This window comes from Pongo pygmaeus, chromosome 5 (assembly GCF_028885625.2).
Source record: "Pongo pygmaeus isolate AG05252 chromosome 5, NHGRI_mPonPyg2-v2.0_pri, whole genome shotgun sequence".
Taxonomy (NCBI): domain Eukaryota; kingdom Metazoa; phylum Chordata; class Mammalia; order Primates; family Hominidae; genus Pongo; species Pongo pygmaeus.
The window spans coordinates 89,457,207-89,472,128 of NC_072378.2; the positions used below are offsets into that span (position 1 = coordinate 89,457,207).

General features: G+C 44.6%; 1 protein-coding gene across 7 annotated transcripts in view; it reads right to left on the reverse strand.

Moving 5' to 3' along the window:
* Positions 1-637: 637 nt before the first annotated feature.
* The window catches only part of BACH2 (BTB domain and CNC homolog 2), a 368,045-nt gene continuing 353,760 nt past the window's right edge, over positions 638-14,922 (reverse strand). For all 7 annotated transcript variants that reach the window (XM_063666431.1, XM_063666430.1, XM_063666432.1 and 4 more), the window contains 2 exons: positions 10,757-10,963; positions 638-5,509 (listed from right to left, as the gene is read on the reverse strand). In XM_063666431.1, coding sequence (XP_063522501.1) covers positions 5,027-5,509; positions 10,757-10,963 — 690 coding nt within the window. In that variant the 3' untranslated portion in view covers positions 638-5,026. The remainder of the gene's footprint in view (positions 5,510-10,756; positions 10,964-14,922) is intronic.

Consider the following 14,922-nt stretch of genomic DNA (forward strand, 5'->3'; position numbering starts at 1 on the left):
TCCAAGTCCCTTCACTCTTTTGCAACATATGCGTCTGATTATTCCCATGGGAGCACTTGGCACTGAATGTGAGTCTACCTGAAATGAATGGTCTTGGTGCACACTTCTGCTTCTAAGAAGGGCCAGTGTTTTATCTGAGGTCAATAAACTGGAATGAGAATGAAAGTCAGAGCTGTTTATCCATTGCTTGACAGCGAAATGCATACACCATGTCACAACATTAAATCAAAGCTATGAAAGTTGGCCTCTGCAACCAAGTGGGTATTCTTCACAAAATGGCAGCATCGTTTTCATATTACATTTAAAATGCACTGATATTCATTTGATAGAAATATCATCTCCCAGGGTGGAGTGCAGGAAAATACTATAAACTTACTTTTCTTTGCAAGTAATGTTTTTGCACCGTCAGTTGAATAATTTATCCTTAATCTGCCACAATAAGACTTTTCTATGTACAAATGCTATTTGCACACACTATTTGTGTACAAATATGTTCTGCTCTACAGCATCGGTTTTGGATGCTGGGGTCATGAGATGGCTCGGGCAGTACTATAAACATACACTTTCAACACACAATGCATCGTGCACACAGACTTCCCGTATGAATACCAACTCCACTCAGGGCATTGTATTGTGGACTGACTCACCAGAAATTGCACTTCCAACACAGTCTTCAATTTGGGGAAGACACACTAACTCATGATACAACAAACAGCTTTATTCTTAAAAAACAAAAACAAAAACAAAAACAAAAAACACCTTGTTCTTTAGTCTATTTACAGTCATTTGAGGACCAAACTTGATTCTTGCTCCTTCTGGATCTGAGACTCTTCCTAAACTGTAAGCAACAGTGGAGCAGTTTGAAGTCATTTCTAAAACAGCTCCTAGTTTAAATGGGGCATAATGTAGAGAAGTAGGTAGCCAAATAGGGACTTGAGAAAGCTTTGCAGGCAGCTCTTCCTCATTTTGAGAGGATTATGCTACTCCACAGGATGTCAAGCAGCTTCATGGGACAGGAGTTTTTGGTGTCTTAACAGGCTTATCATTTTCAAATCTTTGTCTGTTCCTTTTCTTCTTCTTTGATGGCAATCATAAAATATTGAAAGAGAAAATGTGGGTTTAGGCCTCTTGACAACAGCATTCAACTTCACACTGTGCACACTTCACTTTAGCCAGTCCTCTCATGAGTCTTGACGCTGGTCCTGGCTCCTTTTGAAGGAGTCGTGGCAGTTGGCATACTAATCACTAGCCTTTTGTTCACTTCCTTGGAAAAGCAATATAAGGATTACATCCCGAATTATAGTGCATCTTAAAAGCAGCAAACCTTTAGAAAGACAGTTAATAAATTACTCGCACAACATTCAGTTGCAGACACACACAGTCAGGTTTCCCACTGCAGCATCATCTCTGATGCCTGAGTCATTGCTGGGAACTCAGAAGAGAAATAGCAGGATGGCCTCATAACTTTGTCGGTTTTTTTTTTTTTTTAAAGTTTTTCTAACTGTTTTGTTCCAGAATCAGTATGTAATAAAGTTCAATTTTAATCAAGGCACCCCCAGGTAACGCAGAGAAACAAACACATACAGCAAACCACTCACCTGCCCAAAGCCTGACCAACTTGAAGAGAGGTTGCCTAGAGACACAAGCAGGACAAAGGCAGACCCAAGGGGAGGACTGGATTTAGGTGGGATGTTCATTAGTCTCAGGGTCACCTCCACTGGCTCTGCCCCAACAACCATTCCTACCCCAGCCATTTGGAGACCCAAGCAGGCATCCTCCTAAACAGCCCGTGGTTGGAGGATCTCTTATTTTTCTAAGAAAAGAGCATTAAGAACAACCAAATGTTACTGTACTGTGCAAACACTCTTCCTTGCTGTTCACTAGCTTTTCTTTTTCCTAAAAGGCATGGGGTTGACTGAGGGATCCCAGAGAAAAGAGACAGGCTGGGTTTTAAAATTCCTCTTGAGGCCATTTGGACTCTGGTCCCCCGCAAGTCCTCCCTTTGAATCAACCCAGAAATAATTTTGACAAGCACATAGTTCTGAATAGGAAAAGACACACACACATCACATGAACAATTGCACGAAGCTAGTCACTGTTCATGGTGGATTATGAATGAAATAACTTGTTAGAAATCTCTACAAAATTGGAAGATGGTTTTTAGAGCAGTGTTTTTAACCAGTTCCCATGGCAGAAGTTAGGCTGGGGGAAGAAGAAGAAAAGCAAGGCAGGGATGGGTGGGAGGAAGGTGAGGTCTGAGTTAGGGTGGAGAGAAATAGAGACCGTGCCCCTCCTAGAAATGGCTGCCAAACAGGTCTGGGCTACTGAACCACAGAAACCTGGGGAAATGGATGGAATGTGGTCAAGACTACCAGTTGCACATGAGTTGTTACCAGGGTAAACCTCATGCCAAGAAGCTGGGTTGGACCTGGTTATGATACGAGGAGAAAGTGTTCTTTTTTTAAAAGAAGAGGAGAGGTCCCTTGGAAAGGCAACAATAGAGTTAAAAAGCAAAATACTGTCAGCTGACTCCACCATAACACACGCCTGTGAAGTATCACGTGATTCACATTGAGTTTATATTCTCGCTGTCACCAGTTCTCCACAAAGGCAAACCTCACGGTGAAGCACAGAACTGTCCTAGTAGGCCAAGAAATTCCAACAACCATAACAAAAACCAGCAGCTCCAACACAGAGCTTTATCAAGATCTGTTTCAGACAAGCACACACACACACACACACACACACACACACACACACACACACACACACACAAACACAAGAAAAAACAAAAACCCAGAGGCAGGTTTTAAAAGTGGAACTGTTTAAAAAGAAAAGCTTTTTTTTTTTTTTTTTTTTTTTTTTTTTTTATCCTACTGCATGAACTGACAAATTTCTGGCATTCATACATATTTAAACATTTAGTGCTAATATTTGTACAGAAAAAAGTTAATAATACTAAAACATATGTTACTATGATTTCACTTTTAGCCTACATCATATACTAATTTCCCCTTTTACATGCAGCTTTAATATTGTCCAAACAATGGCACAAATAAAGAAACAAAGTCAACCATCTATTCCCCACCGCCCACCACCACCCCATCCCCACATCAAACCGTTTAGGACTCTCTTCCCCAGCCGGGCTGGAGTGGCCCTTGGGCTGCTCAGCGAGACCCGGACCCAAGGCCACTGGAGCGAGGGAGCTGATTCCTCCTCCTCTGGGGCACACCTTCCTGTAAACGTGGCTGGGGCCAACACGGCCCCAGAGCCAAGGGAAGCTGCTCTCTCTGGGTTGCAAGCCAACCAGTTTTGCAGCAAGAAGAGAAAATTATCATCAGGTGAGGGTAGGGTATGTGTGTGATTTGGGAAGGGGACAGGGAGGGTTCCCGGTGATAGCTTGTCCAAAGCCTCAGAATGAAGTCTGCCTTCAGACAAGACACTGGCAGAAAAACCTCAGAAGAAAACTCCAAGCCTTTGGAGAACAAAAGGAGAAAGAATGTGTCAGCCTGTGTCAGGGATGGATCGCAGATGCCAGGATGCCCTGCTCTCTCCCAACGGGGTGAAGGCAGGACCTTCGGGGCTGTGATTCAAATCCCCTCAGGCCAGATGTCCTGGGAGGCTGAGCCTGGGCAGGAAAGCCAGTGGCTGGTTGGCCCCGTCCTTCAGGGGAGCAGGTCCTACTGCACAACACTTCCGAGAGCAAGCCGAGGCCTCAGGACGTGTTGAAATGAATGGGACTTACCCCCAGGGTGAAAACGTTCTGACTTGATTTCTAGGAGCCAATGCCTGCTGAGTTCTGGTATAAAATCACGGATTCCTGTTTTTCTGATGTACTTTTGAGTGAGATGTCCAAAGTCTCTCCCCACTTAGGAATCTGAACATCCAGCATCAACTCTGAACTCTCTATCTGCATTTAAACTTTGCTTAGGGAAAGGTGGGGAGGAGATGAAATATAAAAATATTCAAGCAGATTATTGTCTACACATCCTAGGATGAATTCATTATTTGGCAAGATTGTTTTTCCTACATAATTATCACCTGAGTGCTTTTTAATTCGCTAAAATGTTTTACTTTTTTAACTAAAAGCAAAGAATATACAGTATACTTGAGTTATACCGAAGTTACAACTTCATTTAAGAAAATAGGTTTGACCCAAAACTCAGTGCAAGTGGCAAAGTTGACCATTACTGTACAGTATCTGCAAGGAAAAAACAAAAACAAAAACAAAAACAAACAAACAAAACCCCCCAAACAAAAAACAAACCCACAATGCTCAAATGACACCACTTGGCGGTGCCAAAACCAAACCAAACAAAAAAGAAATCTGAAATAAAACCTTGGGAAAAAGCTTCCAACACTGAATTTTGTCCATAAATAAGTACAAATTGAAAATTGAACTGTGAAGCAAGAAAAATGACCATGTTAACAGTTACCAAACTAGTTCTAGCATCAGAGACAAAAGAAGAGGAATGTTGGAACCTGTTTCTAAATGAGAAATAAGTTTCCAGTTTTAGGATGAGAAAGTTGAGGCATGCAGGACTTTTGCATATGGATATATATATATATATATATATTTTATATATATATTATATATAATATGTACAGTCTAGCTATAAAACTTTGATGTGTATAGAAGCTGTCTTCAATGAAAAAAATTGAACATTCAGAAGAAATTCCTGAGATAGGGTTTGTGACATGGGCCACTGAGAAAAAAAATCCGTGGTTGGGGCCTAGAGGTGTTGTAGTCTATCCCTGTGAAGACTGAAATTGAGCCACAGACAGACAGTGTCATCACTGCTGTCTTTCCTTGCCTGGGCAAGGGGTAGCACCATTGTGAAGGTAACTATCACTCCTGCTCGAGAAGAGGAGAGAATACTTCGGAACAGTATTGCTGCTAAGACCGCTGTAGTGTGCACCAAATGTGTTCTCGGTTTCTTCGGCACAGCAGATGAACAGTGCCACAGGCTGACTGAAGAACGCCTGGATGGGAGAGGTGTGCGGACTGGGAGGCAAAGCCGAGTCACTAGGTGTAATCTTTCCTGGGCTGTTCGTCAGTTGTACACTTATCAGTCATTTCCTGGCAGAAGTCCACGGTCACCGTTTGGCTCCTGGGTTCAAGAGGAGGTCCTCTCTCTGAGAAGGTTCCTGGGTCAGTGCCTTCTAGTCTCCTCCCAGAGGTACAATTCTCGGAGGTGTTGCTGGGTGCCCAGGGGGGTCCAGGGGGAGCCGCAGCTGGCTCCAAGCAGCAGGGCACATTTTCCCCCACTGCGCACTGGGAGGCCGCAATGTTCTGCTCAGCACCCAAGGGCGCAGGGTTAATACTGGAGGCCGTGGGCAAGTCCATGGGTCTGAGGACAGGGCAATACCGATGCAGGGCCTGGATCTGCTCGGGGCTCTGGATGTCTCGGCAGACTTCCTGGGAAAGGCAGGAGAAGTTGTCCAACAGTTCCCCCATGCATGCTTTCAGTTGATTCCTCTCTGACAACAGTTTCTCCTTCTCACACACCTGGACAGTAGAGAAAAAAAGAGAAGGGTTGATCAAGCCTAAATTGGAGGACAGAAGGCCTCGTTTCAGGAGGTTTTCCAGCCTTTGTTTTGCATCCTCCATTATAATGTAACTCAAGAATGACTAGGTCAGGCTCTAGAAACTTAAAGATACATATTCAGGGGGCCCAGACATGGGCTTCTGCCACACCTCCCATCTGATGCCAACACCTTCCCCAGGACATCTCTTCATCCCTCTCCAAGGCCTGGGCAAACAACCGGCAAAATTATTACCAATCAGAAAACTTCAGAGTCAATGTTTTGGTTTCCTGGAATTTGGGGTTTGTAGAGAGTTAAATGAAAAACTCTCAGTCCCAATCTTCTGATTGAAAATCTCCCCCAAATGTATCAGGTTGCCATTTTTGAAAGGCAAAAATCTACCACTCCAACTATATGACATTTAGAAAAAAGCAAAACTATGGAGGCAGTAAAAAGATCTGTGGTTGCTAGGGGTAAAGGGGGTTGAACAGGTGGAGCACAGAGGATTTGGGGGCAGTGAAACCACTCTGTATGACACTATACTGGTGGATCCATGTCATTATACATTCGTCCAAAACCATAGAACATACAACACCAAGAGTGAACTCTAATGCAAACTATGGACTTGGGTGATAATGATGTGTCAGTGTAGGTTCATTGAGTAACACATGTACCACTTTGTGGGGGATGCTGACAGTGGGGGAGGCTGTGTGTGTGGGAACAGGACCATATGGGAACTCTCTGTATAGTGTGTTCAATTTTGCTGTGAACCTAAAACTGCTCCTAAAAAAGTAAGTCAGGCTGCGTGCAGTGGCTCCCACCTGTAATCCCAACACTATGGGAGGCCAAGTTGTGCAGATCGCTTGAGCTCAGGAGTTTGAGACCAGCTTGGGTAACATGGCAAAACCCCTTCTCTACAAAAAATACAAAAATTAGCCAGGTGTGGTGGCACACACCTGTAGTTTCAGCTTCTTGGGAGGCTGAGGTGGGAGGATCACTTGTGCCCGGGTGGTGGAAGCTGCAGTGAGCGAGATGGTGCCACAGCACTCACCCTGGGTGACACAGCGAGACCCTGTCTCCCCCAACCAAAAAAAAGTTTATTTAAAAAAAGACAAAAAAAAAAAGCCATCAACAATTTCCTATCATTGCCTAACATACGGAGTTTCATATAGAACCCAATATCAGCAGGCTCTCTGGCCTTGGTAGCAGAGCAGACTGAACAGGAGGGACCCTCCCTAGGACAGCTGGGGAAACTGCAGTCTGGAGCAGTGATTCTCCCCGACTTGGGAAGGGAAAAGTAAGGATGGAACCTGAACCCTTGCGTACTAGCCCAAGGTTCTGAGATGTTCTTCTCCTTAAACAAAATCCTACACACGCTCCTGTGTTACTGAAATTCACCATCCCAATAGAGAGATGACTTCAGCAGCAGACTGGAGACTAATTAAGGTTTTACCATCAACATTTGTGAGAAGGGGGCTGGGCATGGTGGGTCATGCCTGTAATCCCAGCACTTTGCGGCTGAGATGGGCAGATCACTTAAGGTCAGGAGTTCGAGACCAGCCTGGCCAACATGGTGAAACCCTGTCTTTACTAAAAATACAAAAAATTAGCTGGGTGTGTTGGTGCATGCTTATAATCCCAGCTACTTAGGAGGCTGAGACACGAGAATTGCTTGAATCTGGGAGGTGGAGGTTGCAGTGAGCCGAGATTGTACCACTGCATTCCAGTCTCGGTGACAGAGCGAGACTTCGTCTCAAAAAAAAAAAAAAAAAAAAACAACTGTGTGAGGGTGAGGGGAGGAGACGGGGTTCCATGAGGCACACACAATGAAGTGGATGAAGAAAAGGGGCATCTGAAGCAGCATGAAGTCAGTTCTCACCAACCCTTTGCAAGCGCAGGCAGGAGAAGAGGATGGGAGAGAAAATGAAGAGGAGAAAGGGAGGAGCAGGCATGCGACACGCACAAGGAACAGGTCTCTGACATGGGAGCTGCATGTGCCGTAACATGAATGCAATCTGGCAGGCGGTGTGGGCATGTGTGTCGGAAAGAGAGATTTACACCGGGAAAGGGCACCTGCTAAAATATTTATAAATTTATCAAGAAAATATGTTTTAAAAATGAAAAATAAACAGATGTACAAGTGCAACTTGAGGGAAATACATATGCGAGTTTGCAACAGCTGAGTGGCGGGTGTGTGGGAGACGGCGTGGGAGTGAGGAGTGAGTGCGGGGCCTGCTGGGGACTGGGCAGGGAGGGACTTGGGGAGAGGTGGAAGCCGCAACGCCCACCAGCGCCATCCCTGTCAGGACATAGCATCCTCACCACAGGGTGGCGGATAAGAAACAAAACACATCTGGGATGTCTCCTTAGGGAAAAAACCTATATGGGTGGCTGTGCAACCTGGAGCTCTCCCCTTTTAGTACAGAAATCTGCAAAGTGAGGGGCAATACTGCTTGGGTGCTGGGAGAGGAACCACAGGATCACTCTGCCACACTGTCCCGGCCAAAGCACTGACCCCTCCAGGCCTACTCATCTGTTAAATGTTCCAGGCCACTTTCTAGGGGGAAGAAAATGAGGTGCTGCGTGTGACAGCAGCAGGAAAGGCATTGCAAATCATGCTTTGGTTAAAACCATGAAGCTGTCAGTCACAGACGTACACTGATGAATGTGTTCTTATTCAGCACTGAAACACAACGTATTATTTAAGGGGATGCCAAAAAGTGGTTGGAGAACTAGATAATGCTCTTTTGGTTTTTTGGTTGAAAAATGCTAGCAAAGTGCTTTAGATATCTGCCTGGTCTGTGGCTTGGATTTTATTTGTTCAGTATCACAAAATTACACTAAGCAGAATGCAAATTACCAAAACCAGGCATTTCTCAAATGTGGGTGACTGAAGTTATTTTACTACCTTAAGAGGAGTGCAGGGCACTATAGACATGTGCCTAGGCCCCTGTAGACTCACACCCAGTGGACTTAACTACCTAAGCCCAGCAGGCTTTCAGAAGACCCACACTCACCAGCAGGAATGTCGTCTCCTTATGTGATTTAAATTAAATTTTGTTGTTTAACAACATTAAACAATGTTAAGGCAATATTTGAAAGAAAGAAGAAACTCATAATCCTCTGAAGTGAATAGTCACAATATCCAGTAAATTTTAGGGCAATAGGCATTTTCTGGGCGCCAGCAATGGGTCCAACACTGGATATTTAGAGATGATCAAGTCACTGTCCTTGTCCTTGAGGAACTGACAGTTGAGGGCTGGGGAGACAGACATATGTAAAGATAACTCAAGAGTAAGTGATAAGCACTAAGCCACAGGTCAGATCAGACTTCCACGGGCAGGTGCCCAGCCTAACTGGGGACTCAGGAAAGGAGCTTCCTAGAGAGGTGATGCATAACCTGACTCATTCATTCATTTAGAGATGGGGTCTTGCTATATTGCCCAGGCTAGTCTCAAACTTGTGGCCTCAAGTGATCCTCCTGCCTCAGCCTCCCAAAGTACTGCGATTACAGGTGTGAGCCATGGTGCCCAGCCATGACCTGACTCTTAAAGAACAAAGGAGATAGAAAAAGTGGAGGAATGTCCAAGGCAGAGAGGAAATGGCATAGGCACAAGTGCAGAGTTTGATTTTATCAGGGATCAAGCCCTAGGAAGGGAGTGGATGGTGACACTGGAGAGGTAGCTACAGACTGGAACACAAAGGGCAGGAGATGTCCTACTAAGAAGCTTGGACTTTCTTTGTTGGTGATGGGAGCTGCTAAACACAGACATTTTCCCTGGTGGTGAGTGTCAAAAAAACCCACAAAACAACAACAACAACAATAACAAAAAACCCTGAAGTCCAGGGCTATTTTGATAACATATAACATCCTGTGCTTTTCTAACATTTCATCCTTGTGCTTTCGTTCTCATTAGCTGGTGGCTCACCATCAGGCCAGGAGGTGCTGCAAACAGTCTGAGGAGCCACACTTAGATCATGACCATACCATGTGGCCTGCCTCTTCTTCAGCCTGACACAGACATGGCACCTGAGATGAGTTTCTGTTATTTGGTGGCAGAAAGGTGGAGCTGAAGGAGGTTGAGTTGGTTGTCTTCAAAGCTACAGTCAGGAGCCAGAGGTCACCTGGATTTACCTTCTGTAGCTTATGGTTGCTTATCAAGGAGAAGGGGCGGGGGCACATAGCTCTGAGTACGGGGGAGCCTGGGAGACAGGAGTTTGTTTTCTGTGACAAAACACTCTCAGGTACAGGGATGGCGATGACAGCCACCTTGAGGCAGAATTGCAAAAGAAAGGACCCTGGGGCTGCAAAGAATGTCAGGAGATCATCTCCTGAGCAATGGCCCCTCTGCAGGTAGGCATCCTATCTCTATTCCATTCTCTTCTGCCAGGAGGCAGGAGAAAGCGGTGGTAAAAGACATGATTTGGAATCAGACACCTGGGTTTGCATTCAAGTTCTACCAAGTACTGGGAAGTTTTCCAGCCTTTCTGCAGTTTCCTCCTCTGTAAACGGGGATAAAGGAGTGCCTAAGTCATAGTGGTAATGTGAGGATTAAATGGGATCATCCACAAAAACAGTTTAGAAGAATACCTGGACCACAGATGCTCATAATTAACATCAGTTATTTATTCATTTTTTTTGAGACAGGGTTTCACTCTATCACCCAGGCTGGAATGCAGTGGTGTGATCTCCACTCACTGCAACCTCCACTTCCCCTGCTCAAGTGATTATCCTGCCTCAGCCTCCCGAATAGCTGGGACTACAGGCACGCGCTGCCATGCCCGGCTAATTTTTCATATTTTTAGTAGAGATGGGATTTCACCATGTTGGTCAGGCTGGTTTCAAACTCCTGACCTCAAGTGGTCCACCCGCCTTGGCCTTTCAAAGTGCTAGGATTACAGGCGTGAGCCACCACGCCTGGCCAACATCAGTTATTTTCACATGTTGGATGGAAAATATAAAATAACTACCTCTATATGAATAATGATTGAAGGATATAAAATTTTGACACACCATTACACACCTGTGCGCATGCATGCGCGTGCAGACACACACACACACACACAGCAGATGTAAAGCTATTATTTCTGTTGAGAAACTTCTTAAAAAATAAACCCAAACTTCCCCAAAGGGTGACTCTTCTGTCTACTTTTCCAACTTTCATTGCTGTTACTTTACATTACTCCTGGTCACTTCAGGTTGCTGATCACAATGGATGGGTCAACTCACCAATTTGCGGATTTCACATTCTAAATTCTGAATACAGTCCAGTTTCCTCTTGCGGCAGCGCTGGGCCGCAATGCGGTTCTTGCTGCGCCGTCGGACATCATGAATGAACTCTAACTGTTCTGAGGTTAGCTTGTGCATCTTAATCATCATCTGGAAATCGTTCCTTGGAAGATCTGTGATTTGATCTACAGGAAAAGGAAGTTTTACCTGAAACCAAGAATAACAGAAAATGATTATGGCAGCTGGATTTTAATTCTGGCAAGCGGAACATCAAAAATGATAAAACCTCCTTTTTATGAGGACCATGTAATATGGAAACTACTGAAAGCAAGCAGTGATTACTTATTTCCTGTTTAAAGACAGATAAGATGTAATAATACCTGGATAATCAAACAGAATAAGAACACATATATTGCAATGTTATTGTCTCTGAGATTTTTGAAGCAAATGACATGAACAATATTGGAAAATGTGTCATTTTTCATTGATGTAGCACTTTTGTAAGAAAGATTCTAGTTAGTTGAAATGTACTTCCATACGACCTACAGCCTAACTCAATAAAATGACAAGTTATAGGGAGATACCACATAAGGACATATCTAAAGCACCTGAATGAAGAGAGCCCCACGTATCTTGAAAATGCTGGAGACACAAAAAACCCAGTGTGATTCTTAGTTACAATAGCATATGGGAGATAGGAGGAGATAACTTGGATAGGCTTCACCAGCATATAGTAGGAGTCAAAAGAACCGGGCTTTCATCCTCACCAGACATGAGACCTCAGGCTAGCTACTCCACCTCTCTGAGATTCAATTTCCTCATCTGAAAAATAGGGCATTTAAAAAAGGCCGTACAGTGCTATACAAGTGTTGGGCACTTTGGGAATTTATTTTCCAATTTTACAATTAAATGTTGACATTCCTTTATCAAAAGGTGAGATGCATTTTCCTGCCTTTTGACCAACAGAATGCAGCAGTAGTAATGGTGTATAGTTTCTGAGGCTAGGTTGAAAATTAGCTGCCATGCCTCGAGGACATTCAAGCAGCTCTGTGGAGAGGCCCATGTGGAGAGGGGCTGATGCCTCTAGTCAACAACCAGCATCACCTTGCCAGTCATGTGAACAAGCCACCCTAGAAAAAGATTCTCTAGCCCCAGTCAAACCTTCAGTTGAGTGTAGCCCCAGCCAACATCTGACTTCACCTTATGAGAGATCTTCAGCCCAAACTGCTCAGATGGGCCACTCCTGAATTCCTGACTCACATTCACATTTCTCATAGAAACTGTGAGAGGTGTTAAGTGATTACTATTGTTCTAGGTCATTGAGTTTTGGGGTGATTTATTATGCAACAATAGACATTGGATGCAGGTACTTGTCAGCAAAATTCCAATTCTTGACAAATTCCAATGCTTGACAAATCAAGGCAAACAAGCATTATCTAAAGTGAGGACAGCAGTCTCCTGAAGGATGGGTTTGTATCCTTACTATGTTGTTAAATTATTGCTTATATTTCTTTTTTCTTTTTTTTTTTTGAGACAGGGTCTTGCTCTGTTACCCAGGCTGGAGTGGAGTGTTATGATCACAGCTCACTGTAGCCTTAACCTCCTGGGCTCAAGCAATCCTCTTGCCTTGGCCTCCCAAGTAGCTGGGACAACCATGCCCAGTTAATTAAAACAATTTTTTTTTTTTTTTGTAGAGATGAGGTCTTGCGCCACAGAGAAGGGGAAAAAAAGAGATGAAGTCTCGTGATGTTGCCCAGGCTGGTTTCAAACTCCTGGGCTCAAGTGATTCTCCCTCCTCAGCCTCCCAAAGTGTTGGTATTACAGGTGGGAGCCACTATTCCTGGCCTGAAATATTTCTTTTCTTTTTTCTTTTGAGATGGAGTCTTGGTCTGTCACTCAGGCTGGAGTAGAGTGGCGCGATTTCGACTCACTGCAAACTCCACCTCCCTGGTTCAAGCGATTCTCCTGCCTTTCCTCCCAAGTAGCTGGGATTACAGGTGTGCACCACCATGCCCAGCTAATTTTTGTATTTTCAGTAGAGATGCGGTTTTGCCATGTTGGCCAGGCTGGTCTTGAACTCCTGGTCTCAAGTGATCTGCCCGCCTTGGCCTCCCAAAATGCTGGGATTACAGGGGTGAACCATGGTGCCTGGCCTGGAATATTTCTTAAGAATAGCAACCAGTGAAAAAGACTGCATGAAAGAGCCCCAAGTGCGGAAGGTGAACGGCAAACCACTACTCTATCTCAAGAGCCTCCTTGGCACCCATGAGGTGACACAGGCTTACACCTTTGAGCAGTTTGTCACTCTCCTTCCCGAGGCTCTTGGGGATTCAGCAGCTTCTGGGTTCAGTCTGGTCCTGCTTCAGAAGCTCCTGGAATAAAAAGGTTGTGTGCTGCCAGGCTAAGAGACAACGTGCGGGTTAGCTCAGATTGCTTCATTCTTGTTCACGTCTGCTCCGGATAAGCCAGCAGATGGCACTACAAACTTAAACTTCCTTCAAGCGCTAGCCCAGCCCTGTCTAATACAAACAACACGAGCTACATTTGTGATTTTAAATTTTCCAGTAGCTACATTAAAAGAAGTAAAAAGAAACAGGTGAAATGAGTTTGAATACTGTATGTTATTTAACTCAATAGATAAAAATACTTCCAACATGTAGCTAATATAATTATTAATGAGATAGTTTACAGTTTTTTTTTTTTTTTTTTTTTGTGCTAAACTTTCCAAATCCAAAGCACATTTTATCCTTACAGCACATCATAATTCAGACTAGCCACTTTCAGGGGCTCAACAGCCACGTGCAGCATGTGGCAAATGGACTATACAGTGCCACTCTAGGAGACAGAATAAATGGACTCAGTGAATCCCAGCAGCCAGAAAAACATATGGGTCTGGGCTGAACTGATCAAAATGCTCTTGGGTGAAGAAACCAACCCCTCGATAGTGTTCAGATGCTGCAGGGTTAAGTTTGTGTTCTTCAAGGGAGTGAGGATGAAGACATTTGATCCTGAGCCCAGGTTTCTCTTTGGTTGCATCACTTGCAGGCAGACACGAGTCCTGATTGCCGGCATGTGTGGCTAGTCAATTCCCGTGCACAAAGGCAAACGTACGAAATGATCATTTGACTTTTCTGTGGTTGGGTGCAAGCTCTTTGTCAGGTTCCATCACAGCTCCGAGCTTGTTCAGTGTGGCATTTACTGAAGGTTCCCAGTGGGTGCTCTGATTCAACTTCTACTTGGTGAGCTCTGTCCCATGACACCTGTAAAATTTTTGTCCAAGAAAGCAAAATCGCAGTAGGGCCCATGACACCACTGTCGGCTTGGCCCTGCTCCAACTGCTAAAGACAGGCAGCCAAGACAAACAGCTCCTTGTTATGTGCTCGGGAAAGGCCTTTGTGCACGGGGCTGTGTTTGCACAGGGCTTCTAATGATATGAAAGAATGTTTGATTTCCCTCTTATACCCGTTGGATAACAAACAGACACTCAGATCCTGCACGGTGTCTCCAGAACACAGAGGTCTGTCTGTTGGAGATGCGGATGTTCCAACGCAGCAGAGGTGGTGGCGCTTTGGGGGCTTGTGGAGTTTTCCCTCTGATGACAACAAAGCCATTCTGCTTCTGCTCTAAATGTGTTTACTTACTCTCAGAAAGAAGATATCCCTATAGTTCAGGCCACAGGGAAAGTCAAAAGGATGTCTATACCAAGAACTACTGTATTTAAATCATCCAGACAGTGAATATAAAACACTAGGGGAATAGGAGGGAGAGTTGCCAGGAAAAAGGAAAAATGGACAATGCTAGTTTCAAAGTCGTTGAGACAAAAAGCCATACAACACTTCAGCAGAGCTGCTGCAGCACAATCTGCTTTTTAAAGAGGGTCAGAGGAAAAGGTAATAGTCAACTATAGACTTTCTCCCAGGTGAAAAAAACCCCAACTCACTCTTGTTTCTCTTTACAAGTCTTGGTTCCCCCTCTAGCAAGGGAGGACTTAGGTTCACTGACATGCAAGGGTCTCTGAGGTGTTCTCGGACAGGCACCGGGTCGGGATGGGTGGGAACTTGACCACATCCATGTGCTGTTTCTTGAGTAGTAAGTTCCAAGCCAAGAACACCTTGTCTGGAAATAAGGAGTAGCCACTGACTCTTTGGTCCTGTGGAGGACATGCC